The following is a 26,752-nucleotide window of genomic DNA, read 5'->3' as shown; positions in this document are numbered from 1 at the left end:
ATGTTCTCAGGACAGTGCTCTGTTCTGTTGTATATCTCCTGGCTTGCAGGTACGGAGGCCTCCGGGGACCCGACACCTGACGAAGGCTCAGCCACACAGCCACCTACAACAGTGGCCGCCGTCACTACCATGGAGGTGATTTCCATCGATGTGGATTTCTCAATCCTGCCGGCTCGTGTCATTGCCGGACGAGACTTCACTCTCTCGGCCCTGGTCACTACATCACCTGTGATCCCTGCTAGTGGGTACACAGTGACGTGGGCCAAGGATGGTCTGCCAGTGAGCAGTAGAGGTATGAACATGTCCCTGCCAGACACAGCACTCGGTATGAGTGAAGCAGTGTTGTCGGACAGTGGCAATTACACCGTGACCATCACGTCGACAAGCGGCAGATTCCCAAGCCAGTCGTTCACCTATACGCTTCAAGTTCATGGTGAGACGTTAGCGTGTTACCCAGTTGTTTGAACATTGCCATAGACATGAACTGCTGCCTAGGAACTGTGTGAGTTTTCAAGTCTGAAAAATATGTTGAACGGCCACTGCTTGGATGACTATTTCACCATAGGTTAGTGGTAGGGCATCGCTGGCCTCAAGCGAGGGTCTCTGGTTCGAGTCCTGGTGGTGACAGTCAATTTTTTAGTTAGACTATTCCCGTTTGCATCTTTCCCTCCAACTAGTGAGCAACTGATCCCTGGTGGGTTCTGTTTTCTTCCACGTATGTCAAGACCTTGCACCCAAAACATTAAGCACCGTCTCAGTAGCCGTTGCTACTTTCTATGAGTCGGCACTACAGGCGGCACTACAGTCGTGTGCTACAGTGTCTTAGCAGTCCAATATTTGCCTAGTAGGTTGTTCAAGTACTAGTATAGCTCATGTACTCTGTGTTTGTCCATCACATCTCTACTGTCCACCGGGTTTGTGACGACCTTGCCCTGTCCGAACACTCACACGGAATGGTCTCTGTACTGCAAAAGCCTCTCTATAGTATGCGTAGAGGAAGACTTTGGCAGCACAGAGACCACTTAGTGTACGGCTCAGACTGTGTAATGTGCAAATGACTGCGTTTGAATGCGAGAATTCTTAGAAAAACTGTGATGTCCCGTAGGCTGTAACAGCACTTGTGTTCTATGCTGTTTTCATGTACTGCATGTACTGTCTGCACCTTGCCGTGGTGTTTCCTACCGTGCTCGTCCTCCCCATTTTGTTCAGATGCTGAGATCATCCCAGTGTTTGTCACACCGGAATTGGAGACAGCCAGTGCTGGTAGTCTGATGACGTTCACCTGCCACTACATACTCACACCAGGTGATGAGGTGCTAGAGCTGGTTTGGTCACCGTCGTCGCAACAGTCTGGCTCTCCGCCAGACTCCTCACCTGCCTCGCCGTCGCCCGACAATGGACGTGTACAGAACCAAGCCCGCAGTGGAGAGTATGGTAGTGTGTTGACCGTGTCTGATGTGAGCGTGGCCGACGCAGGGCACTACGCGTGTAGTGTGCAAACACGCCATGGTCTAGGCACCGCACATGCCTTCCTCGATATTGGTAAGTCTTTCTGTAGCTCACCAGCTGTGGGTGGCTAACTACTGTAGGCGGGAAGCAGGAATGTGTGGGGCAAGTGGATACTGAAATCTGTAGAATTCCATGGCTTGTATACAGAGTAGTGCCATCATTACTATCATTCTGTGCTTTCCTAATCGAAAGCAAAATGACCAATCGGAATCAGACCTTTTTTTATTTAAATTTTCATGCTTTTGTCTTTTTGTCGTGACACATGATGGTTGACACATGATGGTTGTCACATGATGGTTGACACATGATGGTTGCCTTCATCAATAACAGTGTAGTATTGCATGTATTGTGCGGTCTTGTCGTTTTGCAGAGAGAGATCCATCAGCACCTACTCTTCCTACACCGACTCAAACAACAGGTCAGTTGTTGTATTGCTCTAGCTCGTAGCTCATCACTCTTGAGAGGGTGTTCCTTGTGGCATCTGTTCTGCTAGATGTTCGAATCAATATTCTTTGTTTCATGTGGTATCCTGTCAATAGAATTTCTTTCCCAATGGAGTTTGTATTTGTGAATGATGTACCTTTCAGGAGCATGTGAGAATGTGATGTGTCCCACTGGTCAAGCCTGCTATTACATTGGATTTCCGGTGTGTGGAGACGTGTGTTTGGAAGCGGCCTGCTCCTCAAGTGAACAATGTGTGCTGACTGACGGCGAATGCTTTATCGGTGCTGGCTGTATTCCTGCTGCACAGTGCAGGCCATCAGGTAACTTTTGATTCTAATTTCTCTCTCTCCCCCCCCCCCCCCCCTCCCCCTCTCTATATATCTATCTATGTATCTACACACACTATGTATCTCTCTCTCTCTCTCTCTCTCTCTCTCTCTCTCTTTCTCTCTCTCTCTCTCTCTCTCTCTCTCTCTCTCTCTCTCTCTCTCTCTCTCTCTCTCTCTCTCTCTCTCTCTCTCTCTCTCTCTCTCTCTCTCTCTCTCTCTCTCTCTCTCTCTCTCTCTCTCTCTCTCTCTCTCTCTCTCTCTCTCTCTCTCTCTCTCTCTCTCTCTCTCTCTCTCTCTCTCTCTATCCCTTTCCCTCCCTCTGCTACTGCATACTGATAAAGAAAGTGATTTCAGAATAAAGTATCTTGTTTGTTTTGATCGATCACACTGCAGTGTGGTGTGATTGTTGTCATTGTACATTGTGTTAGGTTGAATGCAACATTAAGCTGAAACCTGACAGTTGCCAGACTAAATGTGCCTGTGTTTTGTTGTTGTTCTGATTCCATCTGGCAAACATGTAGTAACTACATCACGACCTGTGACTAACCTAACCGCTGCTACAACACACATGGGTGTGTCTATGCCGACTATGGACCCGATCGGCAGTGGTACGCTGGCAATCAGTGCCAGTGGCACAGGACCTGTTCAGACTGTCACCTCTCAATCTGCCGGTACGTAGCAGGGGAACTGTGTGTGTGTCTGTGTGTATGTGTGTGTGTCTATGTGTGTGCCAGCTAGTTTGGTTGGTGGGTACACTTGTGGCAGGTAGTGTTGGGTCTGTTGCCAACGGGCTCGGCTACTTGAAGGTGCATTGTTGTACCTACCACCTGTGTTGGTTTCAGGGTTCATATACTTTCTATCTGAAGTATACATACCTGTTAACCATGGACTACTTCTGGCTAGATTGACTCTTGTGTAATCAATGGTGCTTGTGAAGCTTATATCAGATCCACTCTGACTTATTGTTGCATCGAGGGCGTCGAAAACGTATCTCTCGGTGTATCTACAGCGGATATCATCGGATCCTACGTTGTGCGTGCGTGTCTGTCTGTCTGTCTGTCTGTCTGTCTGTCTGTGTGTGTGTGTGTGTGTGTCTGTGTGTGTGTGTGTGTGTGTGTGTGTGTGTGTGTGTGTGTGTGTGTGTGTCTGTGTGCCTGTTCATGTGTGCGTGTTTGTTTGTGTTTGTGTCTGTGTATGTCTGTGTGTGAGTCTGTGTCTGTCTGTCTGTCTGTCTGTCTGTCTGTCTGTCTGTCTGTCTGTCTGTGTCTGTGTCTGTGTCTGTGTGTCTCTGTATGTGTATGTTTGTCCACTTGCGTTGTGTTCGTTTCCATGTGTTGCCTGCAGGTTGTAACTCAGCTGGAGAGATTTACGAGGTGGGCGGCAGCTGGAACAGTGGTCCGTGTATCTCCTGTGTGTGCACTGATAACTACACGGCGATGTGTTCATCAGTGTCTTGTCCTACACCAACATGCTCCAACCCCAGTACTGTAGCAGGTCTCTGCTGTCCTGTCTGTCCAGGTAATATACAATCTCTGATAAGATGTGCCTCCTTGCACGGGGAGCAGGAAAGAGTCTTAGGATCGGAGGCATCTCTTATCCAAACTGATAAATGTAGCCGTGTTCCGGCAATGCTCGTACTAAGCAAGAGTTTTTTGTGTGTTTGTTTGTTTGTTTGTCTGTGTCCGTGTGCATCTGTGTCTGTACCTGTGTGTTTTGTCCATTCGTGCATGTTTTTGTCTGTGTCTGTCTGTCTGTGTGTGTGTGTATGTGTGTGTGTATGTGTGTGTGTGTGTGTGTGTGTGTGTGTGTGTGTGTGTGTGTGTGTGTGTGTGTGTGTGTGTGTGTGTGTACTCGTGCGTGTGTGTATGTTATGCTGTAGATCTAGTCATACCAGTAAAGCCCTCGGCACTACCGTGTGCAGCTCAGGACTTCCAGTGTACATCCGGTGACTGTGCGGCCAGTAGCTCAGTGTGTGACCTCACAGCAGACTGTGCTGATGGCAGTGATGAAGAGAAGTGTGGTAAGGACTGCAGGAGTGGTGCAGGCATCACTGCTGCTCCACCGTTACTATTACAACTACAGTAATGGCGGGTGCGGAAGAACTGGGAGTCAGCCTCCTAGCCTAGGCCATTCCTATCTTTCATGTACTTGTACTACAGTCTATGCACGGTTGAGTCACCGTGTATGCATTGGTATGCTGTGCTTGGTGAAATCCTAGCCTGTTTGTTCTTGGCACTCCGTTCTTGGCACTCCGTTCTTGGCACCCCGTTCTTGGCACTCAGTTCTTCAGCACCCGATAGTACTGTACCTCGCATAGCGACTTTGCATACAATCAGGGACAGCCAGGCAGCTTGAAAGAGTGATCAGGGACAGCCGGGCAGCTTGAAAGAGTGATCAATGCACTCGAGTGCAGCGCAGCATACAAGTACAGGAGATAGGGGGTGGTTTCATTGTCTGCTGATCCCTCAGTGCGTGAAGCATTACAAATCAACAACAGCCTCAGATCTGTTGTATTCGTGTAGCCTTATTGTGCACGTCAGGCGAAATAGCACGTCATCGTACATTTGAGATCAGCGGGAAGAAGATGACGACGTCCACTAATTTAGTATCTGTGCACACGAATCTGCTGTGTGTGTGACTCTGTGTGTCAGCTATGATATCATTTTCTGTGGTTCCATGCCTAGCATGTACGTCTGAATCATCCTGCAAAGTTTGAATGACGTAGGTTGAGCGATCGCTCCGCGAAATATACTTTTTGAAATTCTCTTCATAGTATATCTTCCACCATTGAAATTTCGAATTTCTTCAAAAAAAGTGCTGAGAGGGGTGGCTTGCAACCTCGATATGGCTTGTTCCAGGCATGGTTTGGAGCCATCTTCTGTTGAAGTAGTGGCGGGGATCTGCCCTGCAACTGCTACAACAAAAAATGATTCGATCTGAGAAAGGGTGAGACCGCGAATCTCGGTTGAATATTGAGTATTTCAAGCCTTTTCACGACGAAGATGGAGTTCTTTTTGGAGATGGACGTCGCGGCAAAGAACATGGTGTCCGACGTCTGGCGTCTGGTGAAGCCAGGGATCATTTGTCCAGTCAGGTCGGCAGCCTAACCGTCGGTAAGCTTGTGTTTGGATCCCGTTCTGCTCGATGTGGTAGATCACAAACAATTTGATATCGCACAAATTGATCTCAGCATCGTGCGTACGGTATTTTATATTCAGAAAATCCCAAAGTGTCTCTGTGTGGCCGTCCTATGCCACGAGAAACTCCAATCAGGCTCCTATGTCCTCTGCCTTCATGATTGAATGTCCACTTCGTTTGAACAACGAACACAACAATCGAGGACGGCTTTGCAATGAAAAATACAGCTATACTGGAGCTGAAAAAAAGAAGAAAAAAACGTGCTCAGGATGAGACTCGAGTACACGCATACTCTCCCAGCAGGTGAAACGCAAATTTTTGTGAAAAATGCGTGACGCCGACTGACCAGTAATTTCGCCTGACGATGTAGCTATGCGTGAATAGTGTGGAACATGATTATAGCACCAACATGCTGAATGGTAGTTTAGTGTTGGAAGACATCTTATGGACATCTTTCCATGTATCCAGTGCGTGCATGTGTATTGCATGTTGTATGTGTTAATGTGTAATGGCTGTATCTGGTTCCACTTAATCGGTGCACGCATATACACGTGTATACTTGGCGTGTGTATGTGTCTGTCTCTGTATCTCTCTATGTGTCTGTGTCTGTCTGTGTGTCTGTGTGTGTCTGTGTGCCTGTTTCTGTCTGTGTGCCTGTTTCTGTCTGTGTGTTGGTGTTTGTATGTGTGTACGTATGTGTCTTTCTCTGTCTGTCTGTCTGTCTGTCTGTGTATATCTGTCTGCCTGTAATGTTATGTCTTTGTGCGTGTGTGTGTGTGTGTGTGTGTGTGTGTGTGTGTGTGTGTTCAGAGCCCGTTAGCATTGTGGACGAGCCATCCAACAAACACGCAGTTCAGGGCAGTGACATCATACTGAACTGCAAGGCTACCGGTGTACCAACGCCTCTCATCAAATGGCTACACAGCAACGCCGACGTAGTGGAGACGGACAGAGTGAAAACCGAGACACTGAGCGAACCACCACTAGTGACTAGCCGATTGCGTATCACCAATGCTAACCTGACAGATGCTGGCCTGTATCACTGCCAGGCTGGAAACAGATTTGCTACCCAGGACAGTATGGCCAGGGTCACGGTTGTTGGTAAGTAGTTTAAGTGTGTGTCTGTGTCTGTGTCTGTGCATGTCTTTGTGTTGCGGGGGGGGGGGGGGCTGAGACAGCATGCTGTACGGTGTGTGCGTACGATGCCATGTGGTAGTTATATTATTAGTAAATAGTTTGCGCTTATGTCCGAACATAAGCCCGTGCGCTTATATGTACGGAAGTACGTTAATGGTTTCACACGATTGGCTTAGTGAGTAAGCCCATTCTCAACATGCATCATTGCAGAGCTATGCTGTATGGTGTAGTGCATTCCGCTCACATCCCTATAGTCAGTGCAAGTGCTGTATGTGTCTCTGTGTGTCGGTACAGCTGCTCCGATGCCCACCTACAGTCCGTGCACGCATAACGGCGCACTGCACGCATTCGGCAGCACGTGGACCGAGCTGCAGGGCGATGGAGAAACCACCGCGTTCTCTGGCGAAATCATCTTTGTCGTGGACGAGTCTCGCTCCATGAAGGAATCACACGTTTGGCTGCCTGGCCTGCTCCACAGCCTAGATGATGCGCTGAAAGCCTCGTCCATCGGTATGGAACATCAGAATCGGTATGGCGTGGTGGGTTTTGCTGGTCGCGGTCCTCTCTTCTTGGGCAGAGCGCTTCCAGCCAGCCCCTCGTCCAATCTTGGTGATGTGGCCAGTGCCAGGGAGATGTTTGCCAGTCTGAAGCAGGATGGCATTATCGAGGATGGCTATGCCGCTATACAGATCTCGATTGATTCCGCAAAGTATCCCCGCGCCGAAGGCAGTAGCAAGTTGGTGGTGTTGGTCACGGACGAGGACCGGGACAAATTTGAGTTCTCTCTGACGCGTGATCGCATGCAGATGCTGCTGAACAGAGCTGCAGTGCAACTGCATGTTATAGTCAATGCTGGCATGAAGTCTGCCGATGAAACACTTCTAGGCTTCTCCAATGTGTCTGCTTACACGGTGGATGGTGATGCTAAGACCCTGGCCAGAGAGATGATGCTACACGGACGTCCCCAGTACATCCGCCGTCGCTCTACTGGTAACACTGTGCGTGATTACGTAGAGTTGGCTGTGTCCACCGGCGGTGCTGCCTGGGACATTGGGCAGTTGGAGACCAATATTGAAGCGTTCACCGATGCTGTTATCAAGGTACACTGATGCTGCCGCTGTTGATGCCCTGCCGATGCTGCTGCTGCTGCTGATGCTGCTGCTGCTGCTGCTGATGCTGCTGATGCTGCCACTGTGATATTGATACAGAGTGTTAGACGTGGGCTGAGTAAATGTGACACTGAGGTGTTTTGTTTCGTAAATAGAAAACACAGAGCGTGCCTTCCGACTACTGGTACTCGAAACAGACGACCAGTGGTTTGAAGTGCGGATTGTGCGGATTGTGTGGATTGTGTGGATTGTGTGGATGGTGTGATTGTGTTGTTGTTTTCATTCTGTGCCCGTTCTTCAAGCCTAAGCCCGTTCTTTATCACATTTCTCACTTGTTTACAGTTGCTCTGGTCAATCACTAAGCTAGGTTCTATGCTAGTCCACACACTTTCATGGTGCGGAAGTAGAAAAATTCTGCTATCCAGCAAGAGATCAGTGCGGGTAATGGCAAAGAGAGAGTTCAGATACTGAAGACGGAACAATACCTGCGGTAACTCACAGAGTGAATGCTTGTTCCGGTCCTCAGATACTGTGCTGATTGTGCTTGAGTACGTTCTTAAAAGTGTATGTACTTCCTCCGCTTCATTAAAATTGTCGCTTCGCACATCGCAATATTTGAGACTTGGCTCGTCTTAGTCAGACTGTCGGAATCGCTGTTTTCTGTGTTCGAACACTGGTGCGACCCTTCCTGCGCAATGTCGACTTGTCACTGAAGCCGTGGTGGTCTCGAACTTTGTCGGAGCGCTCTTCCGCACCAAGCAAATTCATCGCGCTCCGCACTATTCCGCCCCAGAGCGCATTTCGTTTTCTGGAGTTTGTGCCGTCCCACATCGTTCGCGTGGGCATTATATCAAGACTGCAAGCTCGGGTATAAGAATCCTGGTATCTTTCCTGAATACCAAATGCTGAAGTTGACGATGGCAAGAACAAAGCGATCTCAAATTCCTAAAATGCGCTACTTGTGGCGCATGTGGCTGCGAAGGTAGCAGGTCTGAAAAAAAACATCAGCGAAGCGCTTGCCAAGGAAAGAAGGTGCGAAACTGCTTACCCTATCCCGCTGGAAGGTCGTTACAGTGTACTTGAAAAATGCTAGCTTGCCTTCATCGCCTGCCGCCGGGAGGCATGGATCGCTTGAAGACGAGGTTTCTTGACCTGAATTTGACCGCGCGTCTTGTTCAGCGTATTGTTGAGTGCTGAAGGGTCTGCCTCAAACTCTGATGAAGACGTCGACCTTAGCTGCAAGTGCAGAGAAGCGGGGGGCCACAAACTAAAGCTTGGTCCGTCGACAATGCTCTGCCTCAATTTCTAGCTGATTTCTTTGCCCTTCGAGTGGACAATATATATTCGAAAAATCGCTCTGGGAAGCGACAATTTTAATGACGCGGAGGAAGTATGTTTGTTTGTTTGTTTGTTTGTTCAGGGGTTGGTGCGCAGTGCTAACATCCAGGCAAAGTCGTGTTTTGAGTGCAGTTGTCAGGAAGGCGGTCAAGTGAGCTGTGTGCCGTCTGCGCTGGCTCCAATGTACTGCGTCATGCCATTGGATGAACCAGGTAAGACTGACTGCAAGGAGAATGCCAACTATCAGAACATCCACTGTCCGAACGATCGATTAGCCAAACTGCTTGTTTGCACTGGATAAACAAAATGAGTTTGTGGTGAAGGGCTATGTGAGTGTTATTTTAGCTCAACTTCTACTGTTCTCTCTCTCTCTCTCTCTCTTGCTCTTGCTCTTGCTCTCATTGTAAGCTGCAAACGCAGGGTTTTACGTTTTCTGTGTGTGTGTGTTTACCCGCTCTGTCATGTGTTGTATTGTCTCTCTGTCCATTCTCCCCACTGTGCGATCACTTGATCATTCAGAGGTGCCCACATTCGCCAAGCCCGACGTCACAGCTACTCCAAACTCACTGTCGGTGGCTGCCAAGAGTCAAGCTAGCTTCACCTGTGTGATCCATGCACATGGTGCGGACACTGTGGACATCAAGTGGACTCACGTTGGTGCCAATTCCACTGACGTTGTTCATACTGGCCCAGTGCTATTGTTACCCGCCGTGTCGCTGAAGGACGCTGGCATGTACATATGCACAGTGGATACAGAAGGAGGACAAACATCAAGCAAAGTCACTCTCCATGTTGTGGGTATGTCCTGTCCTCTAACGTTAATCATAGACCGTACAGTCTTCTTTGTGTGTGTGTGCTCCTTTCTGTGGTCGTGTCATATTGTGGGCAACACGCACACACAAACTAATGCACATGTGTACACGATCATGCAAACATACACATACACATACATACATACACACACACACACACACACACATACGCGCGCGCACGTACGCAGTGCTGGACAGGCTCTGATCGAGTCAGGGAATATTCCCATAAGGCCACCTAGAATTAATTCGTTGTTTCGGGTCACTTCACTCATCCGTACCAGGGTCGGTCGGTCGGGTTTATTTTTTATTTTATTTTTTATTTTACTTGCGGGCATGTGCATACATGTACAATTGTGCATATCGAATAGCTTTTCTCCATCAAGCCAGTCGATCAAATCTGACTGTAGTCGATCCAGCGTAGCCATTGTCCCATCAGATCCAGGTCTCCTCCAGGACCAGATCTTGGCCTCGCTGGCAAACGAGTCTGACGAGCAGCTCTCACCGAGGTCCTTGAAAACTTCTGTCAATGAGCGACGCAGTGGCGGAGCTGATGCTGTTTCAGGACCGATTGCGAACCGGAGATAGAAGAGAACGTCGTCACCAAGTGCTGCATCCTGTCAATTGGCTGCTTCTGAGGTCCATGTCTGGACTGCTATTATTTTGGGTCGCGTGTGTACATAGTCTAGTCTACCTTGTAGTCATGCACATTTGCATGCACTAAAAAAAAAAAAAAATTGCGGTCGGGTGAAAAAAGACGGTCGGTCGGGTGACCCGAAACAACGAATTAATTCTGGGTGGCCTAAATATTTCTTTTTTCCTGATTTCTATTTGTTGAATTTATCCCTTTAGATTCTGTACGTGTGTCTCCGGCTAGTGAATCCCTCATATTGGATGTTGGACAATCACTAAGCTACACCCTTCAAGTGTTTGGAGAGCCACTGCCACTTGTGCAGTGGACCCGTTCCGATGCAAACGTTGCCACTGGTGATGTGTGGCTACCGGATGGCCTGGTACAGGACGGTGCACGGTTATCAGCCGGAGCGGTGACACTGGACATGGCTGGCATGTACCAGGCACGGGCTGTGAACTCCTACGGTCAGGCTGTAGCTCGGGTTGACATTGTTGTTCGAGGTAAGACTGCTACTGCGTGCCCTGTTGTAACACTGGCCTTGGTGTACAATAGTGTGTATGGTCTAGTAACATTGGCCTGTATGTGCAGCACAGTGTGTATGGTCTACTAATGTTGGCATGTGTGTAGCACAGTGTGTATGGTGTATTAACATTGGCCTGTGTGTAGCACAGTGTGTATGATTTATCAGCATGTAATCATTGGCACGGCTTCTGACTCGTTCAACTTGACCATGCTTTGACAGGGTCAACAGGACAGGGTGTTGCACTCTCTGCATGCACTGCTGTATCAATTATGCTCCTGTAGAGCATTGGTCTGAATGTAATCATTCTACTCTTAGAATTATGTCTTCATTCTGAATGTATGGTGTCACTCTGTGTGTGTGTATGTGTGTGTATGTGTATGTATGTGTGTGCGTGCACGCGCGTGTGTGTGTTTATGTGTGTGTGTGCGTGTGTGTGCGCACGTGCGTGTGTGTGTACCCGGTATGTATTATATCAATGTGTGTGTGTGTGACATTGGCTGGCATTGTCTGTTCTGATCAGGTCCACCGGTAGTACTCACTGAACCGCGACTACTGTCCATCCCACCAGGCAGCTCTGGAGTTGTCTCTTGCCAGGTTGCCGACAGTACAAACTCTTCCATTGTGACATGGTTCTTGCTAACATCTGACCCGCTACCTCAGGGTACACGTCAATCCGGTAACTTGCTCTACATCGACGAGGTCAACGGTAACATTGCTCGGCAGTACACCTGCCGCGCTCAGAATGAGTTCGGCTCTGCTGTTGCTACGGCGACCGTGGACATACAGAGTAAGCTATTGAGTATTGGTAGGACTGTAGCAGTATCCATAGCAACCATGGCAATTGGGAACGAAGACTTTCATTTTATGTAGGTCGATGACCTCTACTGGAAGCTGACTCCCGCAGCACAGAATCCTGTACTACTACAGACAAGCATACCCTGCACCCTTAGCATGTCTCTGTACTCTTAGTGTGTCCCTGGCAGGCTGCACTAGCATCTCTGTACTCCTAGTATATCCCTGTGGGTTTCATGGCCAGGTTGTCAATATCTGTCCATCTTCTTGAAGCATTGCTCTCCTGTGCCCATGTTCAACACGTTTCTTTGTGCAGACAATATTCTATCACTGACTGATTGCTACTCGCACAGCTGCCTTCTTTCTTAGCTCCTTCTTGTCCCATCCTGGTAATGTGTATGCGCGTGTGTTGCCTGCAGGATCACCGAGTGTGTTTATTCGTCCACGCCGTGTGGTAGCGTCCCTGAACAGTCCCGTGTCGGTCAGCTGTGTTGCCACCGGCTCTCCGCCATTGTCGGTGCGGTGGAGTAATGCAGACAGCGACGGTGACATGGACTTTGCCGATGGTATCATTGTGATCGGTACACAGTTGATAATCACTAGACTGACCGCCAAGCATGTCAATCGCTACGCGTGCACTGCTGCCAATGCTAACGGTATGGCCACCGAGGTAGTCACAGTGGAACTGCAAGGTGAGTACAGCATGTTGAGAAAGACTACATGTACCATTGCCCACACACACAACAGAGGCGAACGGCTGTGTAGTTGTAACTTCAAGTTTCACGCATTTCAGCGATCATCAGACAGCAGCATTTACTGTACCATCGCCTACATAACTATTCAACATATCCACTTGTCTTATTTACTGATATTGTCTGGTGATCGCCGCCTCGTGTGTGAAACTCAGAGTTACAACGACTTGTTCATCCTCTACTTCTTGTAAGTAGCTCTGCCCCTTTGGGCATTGAGCACTGTTTTCAACAGCCTGGAACCTTTTCTGTTTTTTTTGTTGTATTATTTACTGGCATCGTCACTGTGTTAACAGTGCAGTGGCAGCACTGCCAAGCACACCATGGCTAGTGTATTTGTCAAAGTTAAATCACAGGTCTGCTCTACACCTTTGGCTAAGTCACTGTCACAGATAAGTATGTAGCAAGGGAATTCTATATGCTGACCGTAGTGAGAGAAAAAAATAGTTGGTTTTACCAACTCACGGGGCAATCACTTTTGATTGTCAAAATGTAACGTTGCTCGTGTTTGAACGGTGTGGTGTTTTCCATTTGACTGCCTTGGAGTTGGTTGTACCTGGCTACTACCAACCGCAGCACTCTGGTCCACATCACATTCCCTTGGACAGTTGTTGGCTGTTTCTATATATTCCAGGTGGCAAAGACTGCAGTGAGTTCCTTTGGGGAAAGGAGACGAAAACTCACACTTTTGCCTGTCTTGTAGTTCATGGCGCATGTTGATAGCCTGTATCTTGTGCTGATTTGCTTTTCCCTCTGAAGGAGCACCACGCATGCCCACACTGCCAAAGATCAAGGTGGACGGTGCCACTGCAACGAGTGTCATTCTCTCGCTTCCCGAACCGCTGACAAACGACGTCAGTAACCCGGTGGACTCGTTCTTGGTTCGGTACCGCAGCTATATGCCAGACAGTATGAGCTACTCTGCGTGGATGGTTGCTGACCGTGATGTGTCGGCCGTGTCCACCGAGTATGTAGTCTCCAACCTTGAACCCAGTACTACATACCAGTTTGATGTGCAGAGCCATTCAGATGCAGGACCCTCCCTGCGCAGTCCTGCACAAACTTTCACCACTCTTTCAGCTGGTAGGTCATTTTGTCAATCATGCTTGGTTTGTAATGCCGATTTGTAAGATGACGAAATCACTGGACAAATGTTCTTATAACGAGTCGCAAATTTAACGATTGTCCAAAATCCACAGATTAACGAGAAGATACGTTAACAATCTTGCAGTTTTCAGGCATAGCCGCGCATAACACATATGTGGCCTTACAGCCTCAACAGAACTTATTATGACCAAGAAGTGCCATTCGTTTTAAGATGTTACATTTACTTCCTCGTTATATTTACCTGTCTTAATAAAAGACGGCTACATGAGTTGAGTTGCATGTAGCGCTACTATGACCATGGTCGTCTTTCAGCGAGAATAGGGTTGTGCAGCATGCAATGGTGTGCTACAGAACATGTTGTTAGGAACAGAGAACATGTTCCAGTGCGTTCTGCCAATCACTCCCTGTTCTACTGTTGACTACAGGTGCACCAACATGGCCTCAACCTGCATGGTACCCACTTCGATCTACAAATGAGACAATATACATCAACCTGCCAGTGATGGATGCGTTTGTTGACACTCAGAAGTTTGTTCTTGAAATGAAACTGACTGGCGATGAGACTGCTTTGATCGTTCAATACCCCACTCTGGAGGTGGAAGTTCCAACTAATGATCCCTTGCTGGCACTGACTAATCCTGGGCTAGCTGAGCATTATGAGATACGGATTCGCAGCCAGGAAAGCATGTCAGACACCGAAGCATGGAGTCTGCCATTGCTTGTGACGCCGGGACATGCTGGTGAGTCATTCGTATCAGATAGCTAGCTCACTTGTAAGCAGATTTGCAAATACAAATATCACACCTAAATCTTTACTTTGCCTAGTGGCCTGTCTGTACTAGTATGGTTTGGAATGGACTGGTGGGTACTGGAGACTAACGCAGGGGTTGCTCAACATGTACTTTTAGAATGTTTGTATGTGCGTTCATGTGTATCTGTGTGTGTGTGTGTGTGTGTGTGTGTGTGTGTGTGTGTGTGTGTGTGTGTGTGTGTGTGTGTGTGTGTACGTGTGTATGTGCGTTCATGTGTATGTGCCTGTGTAAATACACTCCTTTAGGAGCTGTCCAGTGGCCAGAGAACGCTCTGGACACTAACAAGGTTTCATCAACGGAAGCCACCGTCAACCTTCCCACAGTGGCAGAGGCGCTACGCTTGATGCCCGCTGCAGAGCAATACCTACTGCAGTTGTACCGACTGGGGCCAGATGGAGACGACAGCAGTGGTACCCGCCCTGATGGGCAAGCTCGTGTCGGCCTTAACCAAGGACAATACACGCTAGTGAACCTGCAGCCCAGCACACTGTATGGCGTTGAAGTGCTTGTGGAGTCACAGGACAATCTCACGCCAAGCAGCCAGATGCTTACCTTCACCACACGCCCAGCTGGTACGGTATTCTACATCTTGTGCTGCTCAGGCACTGCTCAATGATTGTAAAGTTTAGTCAGTGCATGGCTTGTATTGACAATGGCATTCACTATGCAGTAATTGACAATTTGCTACTCGAGACAATAGCAAAATCATACCACCACCACTACGCTTTGCATCCACTCACCCATGGTCACAGGATCATGTTACATGGGAGCAAGAAACTAACTAACTGTGCAAGCAATCATAGTAAAGGCCTCCAGGGCTTTGCTCTTCCAGACGCACTGTGCTGGCCTGTCGAAGCTTGGAATTATCTCCAACTTCCTCCATCTGTATGTGTATATGTGTGTGTGTGTGTGTGTGTGTGTGTGTGTGTGTGTGTGTGTGTGTGTGTGTGTGTGTGTGTTTGTGTGTGCGTGCGCATGCATGCCCGCACTCGTTCATGTGTGCGTTTGTGGATATGTGTTTATTATTCTCACTTTGTATGACTAGACATTCCCGTATGGCCATCAGTTGCTGTTGATCCATACTCAGCCACACCAGACTCACTGACAATATTCACACCCAACACGGATCCTATCCACGCCATACACTATCTTCAGTTTGAGACGCGCTACCAGGGAGACAATGGCGAATGGTCACCATGGACCAAGTCCCTGGAGCGACAGCCATTGCTGCTTGCTGCCCGTCGACTAATGTTACCTGTGTCGCTTGCATCAGCTCGATATCAGGTACGGGCGTCCGGTGTCAGAGCCAGTGGTACGTTAACTCGACCTTCAGCCTCAATTGAAGCCTCCACTCTAGCTGAAGGTAAGGCATCTACGCATTATTGTAGTGGTCTATGTGATGATAGCGTATGATGTCATAGCGGTGCATGTGATGGTGGCATATGATGTCATAGCGGTGCATGTGATGGTGGTGTATGATGTCATAGTGGTGCATGTGATGGTGGCATATGATGATGACATAGTGGTGCATGTGATGGTGGTGTATGATGTCATAGTGGTGCATGTGATGGTGACGTATGATGTCATAGTGGTGCATGTGATGGTGGTGTATGATGTCAATACTTGCTGCTCTGTGTGAAAGTAATGCATGTATGTTTACGAGTAGTGCATGTACCGTGTGAAGTCACATCTCTACGTACTCTACGTACTCGCATAGCACATCTCTACGTACTCGCATAGTATAGTCCGTCAAACTACTGTACTACTTTCTACGTGTTCACTACAGGGTCTGCGGTATGGGGTGAGGATGCTTTTGAGCAATCTCAGACAACTGCCTCGTCGGTAACGGTGCTTCTCCAGCCACTGGCAGGTAACATGAGCAGCAGCAGCAGCAGCAGCACTGTGGCCAATCAATCTCTTACCTACATTATCATTCTTCAGCCAGTGTCGCAGGATGGTGATGTCACAGGGCCTGTTATAGTTCACACTGCTTCTCCGCCGCGTGGTGTTACGGCCAAGCCCGTCGTTGTGGATGGGCTAACGCCAAACACACGTTATCAGGTCACACTGAACCAACAGCTTGGCAACACTTCGCTTCCACCGAGTGCTCCACGAATGGTTGTGACGGCAGCCACGGGTAAGTACCAGTTTCTTGTCCAGTTTTGTAGCTGCATGCATTCTGTGCTGCTCTGTTTACGTAACTAACTTAGCAACCATCAAAGGTCCTCGATATCCTGCTTCTCAATGAATTCTGCGTTATTTTTCAAGTACGTCTATATCTATGTTCCATTGCAGGAAGGTTCTGTTGCGTAACAACTAACTTGTATTCATCTACTCTCATTGTTTCCTCTTTATCTGTGTCCACGTGTCATTGTCTTCAGGTGCACCTCAATGGCCACAACCAGCCGTTGATCATGCCCGCACCACAACATCATCTATTCACGTGTTCCTGCCAATCACATCTGCCGTGGTTGATTACCTTGCGTATCGCCGCAGCATGGCTAGCTCTAGTCAGCAATGGGTAGCAGTGACTGACAGCAGCGAGGAAGGTGATAGACTGTTCACGTTCTCCCAGCTTGAGCCTGGCCAAGCGTACGAGTTCCAGATATTCGCTGCAACACCTAGTGGCACATCGCCAGGTAGTGCTATACTGCAATCATCCACACTGGAAGAAGGTACGTATCTTAGGCAGTAGCACTGCAACTGCAACTGCTCACCCTTGTTCAGTTCATTCTCTGAGTTTGATTGGTCATAATAGAGAGTAATCCCTTGCACAATATGTTCAGCATAGGTATCACTGTTCAACTGCATTTCACGGTTTATCCGCTCCGTTTTTTGGTCTTGTTTTTGTGTTTTGTTTACCTTGAGTTTACTGCTTCGCCCTGAGGAAGGTGCCGGATAATTTGGTGAAGAAATAATCTTTTTTTGCAGAAAAGAGACCAATTGCTATAATTATATTTGTGGAGTCTGATTGAAAATAAGACTTTACTGTGTAGATTTGAATACATGTAGTTAACATGCATGTCTTGCACAAAGTAACAATTCATTCTACCTGGTGTTTATTTTACAGTGCATGTGTAGCATGTCGAACTGTGCAAAATCGTTGATTAAAAATGGTGTTCTGGCATGATTTATAAGTGCTATTTATTTTGCCTGTTGGCTCGCAGGATCTCCCGAATGGGAGCGTCCAGCATTTGACAGTGCACGCACCACTCCCAGCAGTGTTCATCTCAATCTGCCCGCGTACCCGGGAGTGCAGGATCATGACTCCATGTTCTCCTACACACTACAGCATAGAGTGATGTATGACGATGGTACTTGGACGTCGTGGGGAAACTCTAGCGGCGATCTCACTGCTGCCACCGCCAGCTCTGGCCTCACTGTCAAAGACCTATCTGCGTCGAGCACTGTGCAGTTCAGACTGCAGGCTGTGAGCGACGACTACACATCCCCGTTCGGTGCACCAGTAACTGTTCAGACTCTGGCTCAAGGTAGGGATGAAGACGCAGAGGGTATTATTTAATTACATGATCAGTTTGACCTAAGTTACCAGCTTGCCTGTTCAACATGCATGCATGGAATTGCTCAATTACAACAATGTTGGTCCCAAAGCCAATTGAATTAGCAGTGTTATCTCCCCATTAATCGTTTCTCACAAACTTCCTGTGCAATTGTTCCCTTCTGTTGTTACAATTTCAACGGTGTCTTTCTTGTCTAACTATGGATTGCAGGCAGTCCAGTGTGGCCAGAGGATGCTTACACCGATACTACATCTACATCTACATCAGTGCGCGTTCTAGTGCCGGAGGTATTCCCCGATAGTCAACAGCAGGTCGTGTTCAAACTGCAACCCAAGGCCAAGAACGGCCTTGCCACAGTCCCGGGGATCACCCTGCCTGCACAGCAAGGTAGTGGTGAGATGGTGGTAAGTCACCTGCTACCCAATAGTCGCTATGACCTCTCCTTCAGCTTGAGCAATGCAACATCTGCCACGCCATTCGGATCACCGTTGGACGTGATAACAATAGCGGAGGGTATGTAGCTACCATTTAGTTTTGTATTGTTTAAAATTTTTGTTTTGCAGATCTCAGCCAGCCTGGCTCACAACACATCTCCACAATACCGGTGTATGCGTATCTGAGTGCCAACCAGGACCCCCTGCATTAAAGTACTTTTGTTTTCCAACTTGCAGCAGATTCTTTACAGGAATGATTTGATGTGTTTGACCAGCTGACGGTCACACAGGTGTATGCCCATTCACACAGAAACATCCGGTGATGACGTTTATAGATTGCTATCTTGCTCGTGATGTTTATACACTGTTATCTTGCTCATGGTGTTTCTGTTTTTGTCGACCCTGTCAGGCGCACCAGTGTGGCCACATCCTCCGCTGCAGGAATCCCAACTCTACCCAGACTCGGTCGTCATCAACCTTCCCGCTAGTCTCAGGCGTCCACTCATCTTGCACACAAACCTGCCCGGGGGCTACTCAACATCCATAGTAGACGACACAATACACTTTGAATTCGTCGACATTTCCCCCGGGTTTGACCTGGAGGTGCAGTTCCAGGAAGACCTTGGAACAGGCACTTTGTCTGCACCGAGTGCTACGCTAGAAGTCACTACACCAGCGCAAGGTAAGGACACTTTGGTGCGCTAGAAACGTGTTCAAAAATGATGCCATTGGCCATGGTATTGACATTTTTGTGTGTGTTTGGGGAGGGGGGGGGGGGGTATAGAAGGCAACAGGCGATTAGAACAGCTGCTTGAAATATTGCCATGGTGATATGAGACATTTCAACGTCTGTCCATATCAAGTTCCACTGCTGGTGGACGGTGGCTCAACTGTCTTCTGTTGTGTGCTGTGTAACTGCAATTCTGCCAGGACATGGCTGTGTGGGCATTGAACTATTCATTGAACTATTCATTGTATTCACCCATACTCTCTGGGTTAGACTTTGACTTCTTTTGTACTTTATTCTGTCATGTACTGGTGCTGATGGTGTTGCTGTTATTGCTATATGTGGTGTGTGATGTGTGGTGTGTGGCGTGTGTGGCGTGTGGTGTGTGATGTGTGGGGCGTGTGGCGTGTGATGTGTGGTGTGTCCCATGTGTTTATACACGTCTCTATTCAGACACGCCGCTCTGGCTGATTCCAGCGATTGTCTTCCATGCTACGACGGCCAGCTCTGTACGCCTAGCTGCGCCGTTTGTTGCCGTGAGATCCGATGTGTCTGCATTCAACGTATTCTATCGTGTGAAGCAAGACAATGGTCTGTACTCTGAGTGGAGCAGTGTTTCACCGGTTACACTACAGCCTGGTCAAGCTGAGTTTGAAGTAGCTCAGCTACCCGCCGATAGTGAGATCCAGGTCAGAGTGCGTGCCGAGTTTGACGACGGTACCCAGTCTGATTACAGTCCCACTCAGACCGTACGGACACTACCTGCAAGTGCACCCGTCTGGCCAAGCTATGCTTACAACCCGTCACTGTCTACTGCGACGTCCGTTGAGATCGGCTTGCCGCCATCGCTGGTTGGACAGCAGGTGGTTGTGCGTGCACAGCCAGTTGACGCATGGGGCGATGCCCAGGATAACGTTGCAGACATCACCATCGCCGGTACAGCCCTAGTCGTGCTGGAAGGACTCGCTCCCAACTCTCTGTACAACGTGTTTGTGAAAGCAGCTGCGCCATCCACGCCGGCTCCCTCGCTTACTGGCAGCGGTCTTGAGATGGATATCAGTGGTGATGCTGGACAAACCATGCCCACATTCTCACCCGCAGAGAACATCTTCTCTGGACCATTGCAAGTTCGCACCATTGAACTAGGTTAGTCAGTACTCCTACATATACATCACGTCTTTTTTCCCCATCTTGGGCACCAGTAATCCATGTGTGCGTGTATGCTGAGTCCCTGTTCTAGTTCCGGTACACACTGTGACTGACTTGTGGCAAGTACATGTGGACTGTATGGTCCTGTCTTTACCATCTATACTTCAGCATGTGTTGACTGTTCGGCACTGGTAGGTTGTAAAGACTAAAATTTGTGTAGTATCTCCAAGTATCATCAGCACTTTTGATAACTTTGCTCATACAGCGGTATGATAATGCTGGGAAGAACGCTGGTGTTGTATCAGTTGTGAATCTGTGGTTGAAATGCTGCTGCGGACTTGAATGTGGCTTTCAAGCTCTGACAGATATTTTCCATTTTTGTTCCATTTGATTTTGCTGCTGCTGTTACTGCTGCTGCTGCTGTTGCTGCTGCTGCTGCTGTTGCTGCTGCTGCTGCTGTTGCTGCTGTTGCTGCTGCTGCTGTTGCTGCTGCTGTTGTTTTACAATCCTTACTATCATTGTTGCCATCACCACCATACCACCACCATACCACCATACCACCACCTGATGTCATGTCCGTTAGGTGGTCCAATCTGGGCTCAACCTCCCATCCTGGAAGAGCTCACAACGCACATGTCTGCAGTGGTGCATCTTCCCAACACGCTAGCAAGCGCATCGGATCATTTGTTCAGATGGCGTCAGCCCAGCAAGGGACCTATATTCACCACAATCAATGATCAGCCCATGCTGCTAGATGGTGTCTACTCATATACATTGACGGGACTGACTCCAGGTGCAGCCTACACTGTACAGTATGGACAGCTGGTATTCGACCCGGAGACATTCAGCCCCATTGTCAAGTACAGCACTGCTGTCAAGTTCTCCGTGCCGAGTCTTGGTAAGGCTAAACGAGATCTACTTCCTCGTTTTCTCCCGATGTGTGTGTGTGGGGGGGGGGGGGGGCAGAAGCCATGAGAGATGAATGATATAGATGCATTGTGCCCAAAGTCCAGGAATACTAGCTGAGCTGAGCAGTTAGCTGCTGGCGGTCACTAGTAGAATTGTTTTAATGAGAAAGGAGAGCATTGGATTCACACGTTCCTATTGTAAAGCTGATCCCGTGACCCTTGTGACCCTTGTGACCCTTGTGACCCTTGAAGAACTTCTTTTCCCAATGTAAGAACAACAGGCATCAAACAGTACAGCCCCCCCCCCCCCCCCTCCCGAATGTGAGTTGATGACTGTCCATCCAGCTGCTCGTTTTTGACCTAGATTTAGGGCAATGAATATCCGATAGATGCTGACTTTTGCCTTTTGCCTTTTGCCTTCTGTGTGTGGGTGTGGGTGTGGGTGTGGGTGTTTGTGTCTGTGTGCTTGCACATGTATACAGACGCACCACTGTGGAATCATCCAGCTGTAGTATCGACGCTGCTGACGTCCAACAGTGCTGTTCTCAGGGAACCTCTGCTGCCTGCAGACAGCCCTGCCAGCAACTTCACCGCACAAACTAGATACCGAATGAGCAGCGGTGTGTGGTCTCCATGGCGACAGGCTACCCGTATATCTACCATTGACCAGCAGAGCAGAACACTGGTTGTCAGTGGCTTGCAGGCCGGTGTTTCTAATCAGATCCGCTTGGCTGCCATTCACAATGGCATGCCCAGCAGTCAGTTCTCTCCATCTCTTACTCTGCAGACTTTGGCCAGAGGTAAGCAGCTTTGAATGGTGTTGGAACAATATATTGTGCATTGTGCACACTGGCTAATAATATTAGTATACATTTTGCTCATTGCCCAATCCTTTCCTGCATTTCTTGCTTACTATAATTATGACAGGTAGTTTGTTGTTCTTGCTCTTGCTCATGTTGTTGTTCTTGTTGTTGATGGTGATGCTGGTATTGCTGTTCCTGCCACTGTCTTCTTTGTCACTGGTTTGTGTCGGTGTTGTTCTTTTTGCCTGCCATTCTTACGCAGATACACCGACTTGGCCACGTGTGCAGTTTGTTCGCCACCTGATCACCAGTAACAGCTTGACGGTGGCATTGCCCAGCAACTACCCGTTCACAAACACACTGTTCTACACACTGCAGCTGCGACGGCAGTTCTCCAGTGGCGACTGGACGCCGGCAAAGAACACGACCGTATCCTACGATGCCAGCGGGCTGTACCAGCTGACTGGCCTGCTCCCTGACAGTGTATATGAGGTCAGATACATAGCTCATGATCAAGCTGGACGGGTTTCACAACCCGGACCAGCTGCACAGCAACGCACTCTAATTTCAGGTAAGTTGAAAAGTTCACCTCCCTCAAGCTTATGAAATGTATTACAAGTCGAAGAAAATTGATGAACGGTTTCTGCTGGGATGACGACTCCACCATAGCTCAGTGGTTAGAGCATTGCTGGCCTCAAGCGAAGGTCCCTGGTTCGAGTCCTGGTGACAGTCAATTTTGTCTTTTGACTTTTTCCTTTCGCATCTTTCCTTCAAACCAGTGAAAATTAATTAGACATCAGAACGGTCCGGTCAACGGTCCAGTCAACAGTCCAGTCAACGGTCCAGTCAATATCGATTAATTGAATCCAATATTATGCAGAAGATTGTCAGCCTCCCATAGTTTGAAACTGATCAGACAATGGAAACTATCTTTTGCAGTGCTTGTATTTCCCCAGAACCTTGACATTTTTGGATTTTCTACTTTCTCCATTCTGTGTGCTGTCAAGGAAATGTAAATTTCCGATACCTGATGCAAGCTAACATGGGTGGCATTATGGGTGCGTGTGTGTGTGTATGTGTGTGTGTGTGTGTGTGTTGTGTGTGTGTGCCTCTCTGCATTTTGCTCATCAAACACTCCTGCCCACAACCACTTGTCCAGGCATACCAGCTGAGCCCCAGCAACCTACGATGTCTATACCGGAAGTCGGTGGAAGAGTGTACATTGATCTTCCCAGTCCATTCTCAGTTGATCCCGTAGATCATCCAGTTGACTACTTCATTGCACGCTACCGACCTATCTCTGACTCCGGAGAGCGTGGGCCCTGGCTATCAGAGCAAAGTGAAATGCTGTCTACTCTGATCAACCAGAGGTTCTACCTTCAAGGTTTGATGCCACGCACTATGTATGAGCTGGTCTTGCTGGGCGTAAACTCCGTGGGGCAGTCTACACCGAGTGTGCCAGCCACCTTCCTGACGGGATATCCAGGTAATTCACTCCTCTCGGTCTTTCTTGGACACAGCGTGTCCTTGTAGTTGAAACATTGGATTGTGTGCATTGCTGCGAGTTGTGCTTGTCTGTTGGCAGGAATGGGGCAGATTTTTCAAAAGCTGAACGTTGCCAGACAGGTTCTCTGGCTCTTAAAGGGGAAGTTAAGGCAAAAATTAAAATTTCACCAGTTGTAGTCTTCGGGGTGCTGAGTCGAATGGTCGTGGTCCGAGGAAGCTGAGACGCTCCCTTCCTACTTGAATCCCAATCGAACTCGCGCACTTCCACCGAAACTGGGTGACTGCGCCCTCCTAGATGGGGATTTGTATGCAAAATGTCACTAAAAGCGCCGTTTCGTTCTTATAAAAGCACGGATGACCGCGATTGGCCCATATGTTGTAGTCTTTTGGACGCTGAGTCGACTGGTTTTAGTCCGAAAAGGCTGCGATGCAGCGTTCCTCCTTTATTCCCAATCGAACATGGTTGAACAAGCGGTCACGTGCTCCTGCGTACGCCAGTCACCTGGTCACCGTGCCTGCAGGGTACAACTTACTAGCCTGTTTGACCTTTTTTGGGTGCAGTCCTGTCACTCGAGTTGAACTCGAGTTGAACCTTGGTGTGAAAGTTCTCGCCTGCTGGCGTGGTGACCAGGTGATTTGGGCACCCAGGAGCACGTGACCGCTTGTTCAACCATGTTCGATTGGGAATAAAGGAGGAACGCTGCATCACAGCCTTTTCGGACCAAAACCAGTCGACTCAGCGTCCAAAAGACTACAACATATGGGCCAATCGCGGTCATCCGTGCTTTTATAAGAACGAAACGGCGCTTTTAGTGACATTTTGCATACAAATCCCCATCTAGTAGGGCGCAGTCACCCAGTTTCGGTGGAAGTGCGCGAGTTCGATTGGGATTCAAGTAGGAAGGGAGCGTCTCAGCTTCCTCGGACCACGACCATTCGACTCAGCACCCCGAAGACTACAACTGGTGAAATTTTAATTTTTGCCTTAACTTCCCCTTTAACCCTTTGTGGGCGGACTGTACGAGTTTCGATCAACATTAATAAGATAGAAACTTGAAACGCGAATTTTTCTGGGCGCACCGCACATTTTCGGCGGTATTTTTACACAAATTGAAAGACGAAATCCATATCTTTCCAATGGTGCTAAATTCGCCGGGGGTCCCTAGTCAAAATGTTGACCAAATCGGCCGCGCAAGAAAAAAAATTGAGAGCTTGCGCGAGCATAATAATAATAATAATGATGACAGTTTGCATATCACTCATTGCATGAGGTCAACGCATCTGTTAACAATTTCGAGCCAAGCAGCTCTATCAGAAGCAGATTGCACAGCATCCAGAAGCAACAGATTAATGCATTGTAAGTCTTTCTTGACAACGTCGATCCATCTCAGACGTGGTCGTCCTCGGGGTCGTCCTCGGGGTCGTCGTATGTCTGTTGCGCGAGCATGCAGAACTAAAATTGCAGTACGAGTACTGTCATGGCACGACGCGGAAACGTCCTCCGCATGGATGCGGACGATGCCATCAGCATGATTCTGAACTGGAACTCTGACGAGGACAGTTCTGGCGACCCACTTGACGAGTCTGATGACGATGAGTTCGAAGTGGACAGTGATAGTGATGATGATATCCCAGAAATTCAAGAAAACAATTTATCTGATGGATTTGCTGATACTGCTAGTAGCGAGAGCGGCGGTGAGGAGGATGATGATGGACAGCTTATCCTATTTACTTTCCGAAAATGTATGGTGTTGTATTGGCTAATGTACACCGATTTCGAGTTATTACTGATTTTCGCATGTCGCTTCTTTCCTGTACAAATTTGGCATTCCATAAAGGGTTAATATCATGTGTCCGTGTGTGTGTGTGTGTGCGTGTGTGTGTTTGCGTGTGTGTGTGTTTGCGTGTGTTTGCTTACTGGGCAGGTCCTCCTCTGACTCCGCAGGCCCCAGCCATCAGTTCCAGCATCACCAGCCGTACAGTGACTGTCTCCCTGCCCAGCGTGGACTCCTACCCAAGATTACACCCAGTCACTGAGTACAGTATTATACGTACCACACTGCTGGATTCCGGCAGAGAAACCAGTCGCACCGACACACTATCCCCGGCAGATGTCAGACTGGTTGTCGTTGAAGACCTCACTCCCGGCACTACGTATAACATCCGTCTTCAGGCGCGCACCCCGGTTGGTTTCTCTGGCTTCACCAGCCCGGTCTCCTTCACAACGTTGGCTCTTGGTGAGTACCCACACAGCTTGGCTGAGTACCCACACAGCTTGGCTGAGTACCCACACAGCTTGGCTGAGTACCCACACAGCTTGGCTGAGTACCCACACAGCTTGGCTTAGTACCCACACAGCTTGGCTGAGTACCCACACAGCTTGGCTGAGTACCCACACAGCTTGGCTGAGTGCCCACACAGCTTGGCTGCTCATCTACGTTTACTGTAATGCTTGGATACAGCATTCACGAGTAACTCCAATGCTAGACAGGACAATGCTATGCAGGACAATGCTATGCAGGACAATGCTATGCAGGACAATGCTATACAGGACAATGCTATACAGGACAATGCTATGCAGGACAATGCTAGACAGGACAATGCTAGACAGGACAATGCTATGCAGGACAATGCTAGACAGGACAATGCTATGCAGGACAATGCTAGACAGGACAATGCTGGACAGGACAATGCTATGCAGGACAATGCTATACAGGACAATGCTATGCAGGACAATGCTATGCAGGACAATGCTATGCAGGACAATGCTATGCAGGACAATGATATACAGGACAATGCTATGCAGGACAATGCTATGCAGGACAATGCTATGCAGGACAATGCTAGACAGGACAATGCTATGCAGGACAATGCTAGACAGGACAATGCTATGCAGGACAATGCTGGACAGGACAATGCTATGCAGGACAATGCTAGACAGGACAATGCTATGCAGGACAATGCTAGACAGGACAATGCTATGCAGGACAATGCTAGACAGGACAATGCTATGCAGGACAATGCTAGACAGGGCAATGCTATGCAGGACAATGCTATGCAGGACAATGCTAGACAGGACAATGCTATGCAGGACAATGCTATGCAGGACAATGCTAGACAGGACAATGTTATGCAGGACAATGCTAGACAGGACAATGCTATGCAGGACAATGCTATCCAGGACAATGCACTGCATGGGGCTGGCTAGTAGTGTGCCATAGTCAAACGCTTAGATTGCTAAGTGCTGTATTTCGGTCCACACTTCAACCCCATG

At 48.5% G+C, this 26,752-nt stretch overlaps 1 protein-coding gene across 1 annotated transcript in view; it reads left to right on the top strand.

The window, feature by feature from the left end:
• LOC135808245 (uncharacterized) overlaps positions 1 to 26,752 on the top strand; it is a 172,611-nt gene that overhangs the window by 135,433 nt on the left and 10,426 nt on the right. The window contains exons 105-133 of the mRNA XM_065321411.1: positions 50 to 433; positions 1,210 to 1,542; positions 1,880 to 1,927; positions 2,097 to 2,273; positions 2,804 to 2,953; positions 3,627 to 3,800; positions 4,162 to 4,302; positions 6,231 to 6,521; positions 6,852 to 7,657; positions 9,087 to 9,216; positions 9,524 to 9,802; positions 10,666 to 10,947; positions 11,491 to 11,757; positions 12,182 to 12,454; positions 13,271 to 13,594; positions 14,044 to 14,358; positions 14,676 to 15,002; positions 15,476 to 15,793; positions 16,217 to 16,567; positions 16,812 to 17,105; positions 17,598 to 17,921; positions 18,162 to 18,464; positions 18,795 to 19,067; positions 19,566 to 20,258; positions 20,845 to 21,159; positions 21,652 to 21,969; positions 22,235 to 22,543; positions 23,132 to 23,458; positions 25,404 to 25,715. Of these exons, the coding sequence (XP_065177483.1) occupies positions 50 to 433; positions 1,210 to 1,542; positions 1,880 to 1,927; positions 2,097 to 2,273; positions 2,804 to 2,953; positions 3,627 to 3,800; positions 4,162 to 4,302; positions 6,231 to 6,521; positions 6,852 to 7,657; positions 9,087 to 9,216; positions 9,524 to 9,802; positions 10,666 to 10,947; positions 11,491 to 11,757; positions 12,182 to 12,454; positions 13,271 to 13,594; positions 14,044 to 14,358; positions 14,676 to 15,002; positions 15,476 to 15,793; positions 16,217 to 16,567; positions 16,812 to 17,105; positions 17,598 to 17,921; positions 18,162 to 18,464; positions 18,795 to 19,067; positions 19,566 to 20,258; positions 20,845 to 21,159; positions 21,652 to 21,969; positions 22,235 to 22,543; positions 23,132 to 23,458; positions 25,404 to 25,715 (8,838 nt within the window). The remainder of the gene's footprint in view (positions 1 to 49; positions 434 to 1,209; positions 1,543 to 1,879; positions 1,928 to 2,096; positions 2,274 to 2,803; positions 2,954 to 3,626; positions 3,801 to 4,161; positions 4,303 to 6,230; positions 6,522 to 6,851; positions 7,658 to 9,086; positions 9,217 to 9,523; positions 9,803 to 10,665; positions 10,948 to 11,490; positions 11,758 to 12,181; positions 12,455 to 13,270; positions 13,595 to 14,043; positions 14,359 to 14,675; positions 15,003 to 15,475; positions 15,794 to 16,216; positions 16,568 to 16,811; positions 17,106 to 17,597; positions 17,922 to 18,161; positions 18,465 to 18,794; positions 19,068 to 19,565; positions 20,259 to 20,844; positions 21,160 to 21,651; positions 21,970 to 22,234; positions 22,544 to 23,131; positions 23,459 to 25,403; positions 25,716 to 26,752) is intronic.

The sequence above is a fragment of the Sycon ciliatum genome, chromosome 2, assembly GCF_964019385.1.
Source record: "Sycon ciliatum chromosome 2, ocSycCili1.1, whole genome shotgun sequence".
Lineage (NCBI taxonomy): Eukaryota > Metazoa > Porifera > Calcarea > Leucosolenida > Sycettidae > Sycon > Sycon ciliatum.
The sequence above is the reverse complement of the archived record's forward strand: the minus strand, read 5'-3'. Positions and strand labels throughout refer to the sequence as shown.